Source organism: Oncorhynchus masou, chromosome 25 (genome assembly GCF_036934945.1).
Source record: "Oncorhynchus masou masou isolate Uvic2021 chromosome 25, UVic_Omas_1.1, whole genome shotgun sequence".
Lineage (NCBI taxonomy): Eukaryota > Metazoa > Chordata > Actinopteri > Salmoniformes > Salmonidae > Oncorhynchus > Oncorhynchus masou.
The window spans coordinates 40,257,820-40,260,595 of record NC_088236.1 but is presented as its reverse complement, the minus strand read 5'-3'; the positions used below and the strand labels follow the sequence as shown (position 1 = coordinate 40,260,595).

General features: G+C 43.9%; 1 protein-coding gene across 1 annotated transcript in view; it reads left to right on the top strand.

Moving 5' to 3' along the window:
• The first annotated feature begins 2,313 nt into the window (after positions 1 to 2,313).
• The window catches only part of LOC135513647 (transient receptor potential cation channel subfamily M member 7-like), an 81,925-nt gene continuing 81,462 nt past the window's right edge, over positions 2,314 to 2,776 (top strand). Inside the window, 2 exon segments of the mRNA XM_064936509.1 lie at positions 2,314 to 2,364; positions 2,639 to 2,776. The exon segment at positions 2,639 to 2,776 is cut by the window's right edge and continues 24 nt beyond it. Coding sequence (XP_064792581.1) covers positions 2,314 to 2,364; positions 2,639 to 2,776 — 189 coding nt within the window.

Sequence of the window (2,776 nt, the reverse complement as noted above, 5' to 3'; positions counted from 1 at the left end):
GTTATTTTGAAGAGTGTGTATTCAAGGCTTGGCAATAAGACTGTATTGAGCCCCCAACCCTTTTAATGTTGGATACCAAGCACATCTGTTCAAGAGAGATTACAACTTTGTGACAGTTGTTACTGAATCGGATGCAGCTGAGAATAAACAAAACACAAAATTGGTGAATTTAGTAAAACTTGCCCAGTTGTAACAAACATGGTAACAAGCATTTGTTGTTACACCTCTGTAATTACAGACTGCAATTACCACTAGCTACCTGTTATTACAGTTTAACTATGAGTTATTTCAATTAACTACAATACTTGTTACAGTGTATTTACACATGTAATTACATTGTAATAAGGACCACTTTGATAAAGTATTGCCCCCTCTGGAACAAAGCGGAACATTCTCAATTCCCCAGAATTTCACGGTTGAGGCTGAGCTATGTATGGCATTTACATAGTGTCGCGTGATGGCATAGTCAATATTTTTGGTGCGGATAGCTGTTTTGTGTTCAGCTATTTTTAATTTGAGCATGTATTTCATCTGACCAATGTAAACTAGCCCACCTGGGCATTTGAGCATGTAAACTAAATGTTAATTTATCTTGTATTCTTTACCCGAGCATGGGTGTAGAATACTTTTGTCTCACTTGAGTTGGAACAATGTGTACAATGAGTGCAGCGGTAGAAATCATTAGGGGCACCTGGGAGCCAGGTAGAGGGTGTAGGTGCAGGATTCGAGAACACTGTGCACCACACGGTCTCTGATAAAGCAATGCAGGGGAGGGTTGGACGCAAAGTCTTTGAGTCACTAGAGAATGTGCCAGTGTTTGAGGATCATGCCTTTTGTCTGTACTTTAGACGGGCCGTATTCAGTGGAAAAACAAACCCTGGCAGATTTCTTGTATTTCTCTTTTTTGGTGAGTGGGGCGTCTCTATCAGTCCCTCGAGCTCGCTTATGAGCCATGTTGAGGAGACTTTCACTGTAGCCGTGTTTAAGGAACCTCTTTTTCATTACTTCAGCTTTTGTCTCAAAATCATTTGATTTGCTGCAGTTTCACCTTAGTCTAAGGAATTGACCAGTAGGAATGTTGCATTTGAGAGATTTAGGATGATTACTATAATACCTTAGGAGCCTGTTCCAACTGAGAGGTTTGAAAAAAATACTCGTTTCAAGTGTAGTTTCAAGTTAATAATAGTAAGGTCGAGGAAATTGAAAGAAGAAGTGCAATGCTTTTCTGCTTCTCTGAAACCAAGGGAGAAGGTTGGGATGCTTTGTTAGGATTCGTAGGCGAGTGAGTAAATTGCCATAACTATCGGTTCTGTTGACCAGCATGCAATCACTGGAAAACAAACTCGAGGATCTACGGTCGAGACTATCCTACCAGCGGGACATTAAAAACTGTAATATCTTATGTTTCACCGAGTCGTGGCTGAACAACGACATGGATAATATAGAGCTGGCTGGTTTTTCTGTGTATCGCCAGGACAGAGTAGCTACGTCTGATAAGACGAGGGGTGGGGGTGTCTGTCTATTTGTCAACAACTGCTGGTGCACGATGTCTAATGTTAAAGAAGTCTTGAGGTATTGGTCGCATGAGGTAGAATACCTCATGATAACCTGTAGACCACACTATCTACCAAGAAAGTTTTCATCTATAATATATATAGCCATCTATATACCACCACAAACCGATGCTGGCACTAAGACCGCACTCAATGAGTTGTATAAGGCCATAAGCAAACAAGAAAATGCTCATCCAGAAGCGGCACTCCTCACCGGCTTCATCAATAAGTGCATTGAGGACCGTCGTCCCCACAGTGACTGTACGTACATATCCCAAGCAGAAACAATGGATTACAGGCAACATACGCACCGAACTAAAGGCTAGAGCTGCCGCTTTCAAGGAGCGGGACACTAATCCTGACGCTTATAAGAAATCCCGCTATGCCCTCAGACTAACCATCAAACAGGCAAAGTGTCAATACAGGACTAAGATTGAATCCTACTACACCTGCTCTGACATTCATCAGATGTGGCAGGGCATGCAAACTATTATGGACTACAAGTACAAAGGGAAACCCAACCACGAGCATCCCAGTGATGCGAGCCTACCAGACGAGCTAAATGCTTTTTATGCTTGCTTCGAGGCAAGCAACACTGAAGCATGCATGAGAGCACCAGCTGTTCCAGACCACTGTGTGATCATGCTCTCCGTAGCTGATGTGAGCAAGACCTTTAAACAGGTCAACATTCACAAGGCAACAGGGCCAGACTAATTACCAGGATCTGTACTCAGCACGCGCGGACCAACTGTCGATAACCATGAAGTGCTTTGAAAGGCTGGTCATGGCTGACATCAACACCATCATCCTGGTAACCCTAGGCCCACTCCAATTCACGTACGCCCCAACAGATCCACAGATGACACAATCTCAATCACACTCCACACTGCCATTTCCCACCTGGACAAAAGGAACACCTATGTGAGAATGCTGTTCATTAACTACAGCTCAGCATTCAACATCATAATGCCCACAAAGCTCATCACTAAGCTAAGGGTCCTGGAACTAAACACCTCCCTCTGCAACTGGATCCTGGACTTCCTGACACATCTGCCACGCTGATCCTCAACACCGGTTCCCCTCAGGGGTACGTGCTTAGTCCCCGCCTATACTCCATGTTCACCCACGACTGCATGGCCAAACATGACTCCAACAACATCATTAAGTTTGTTGATGACACAACAGTAGTAGGCGAGGAGGTCAAAGACCTGTCAGTGTGGTGC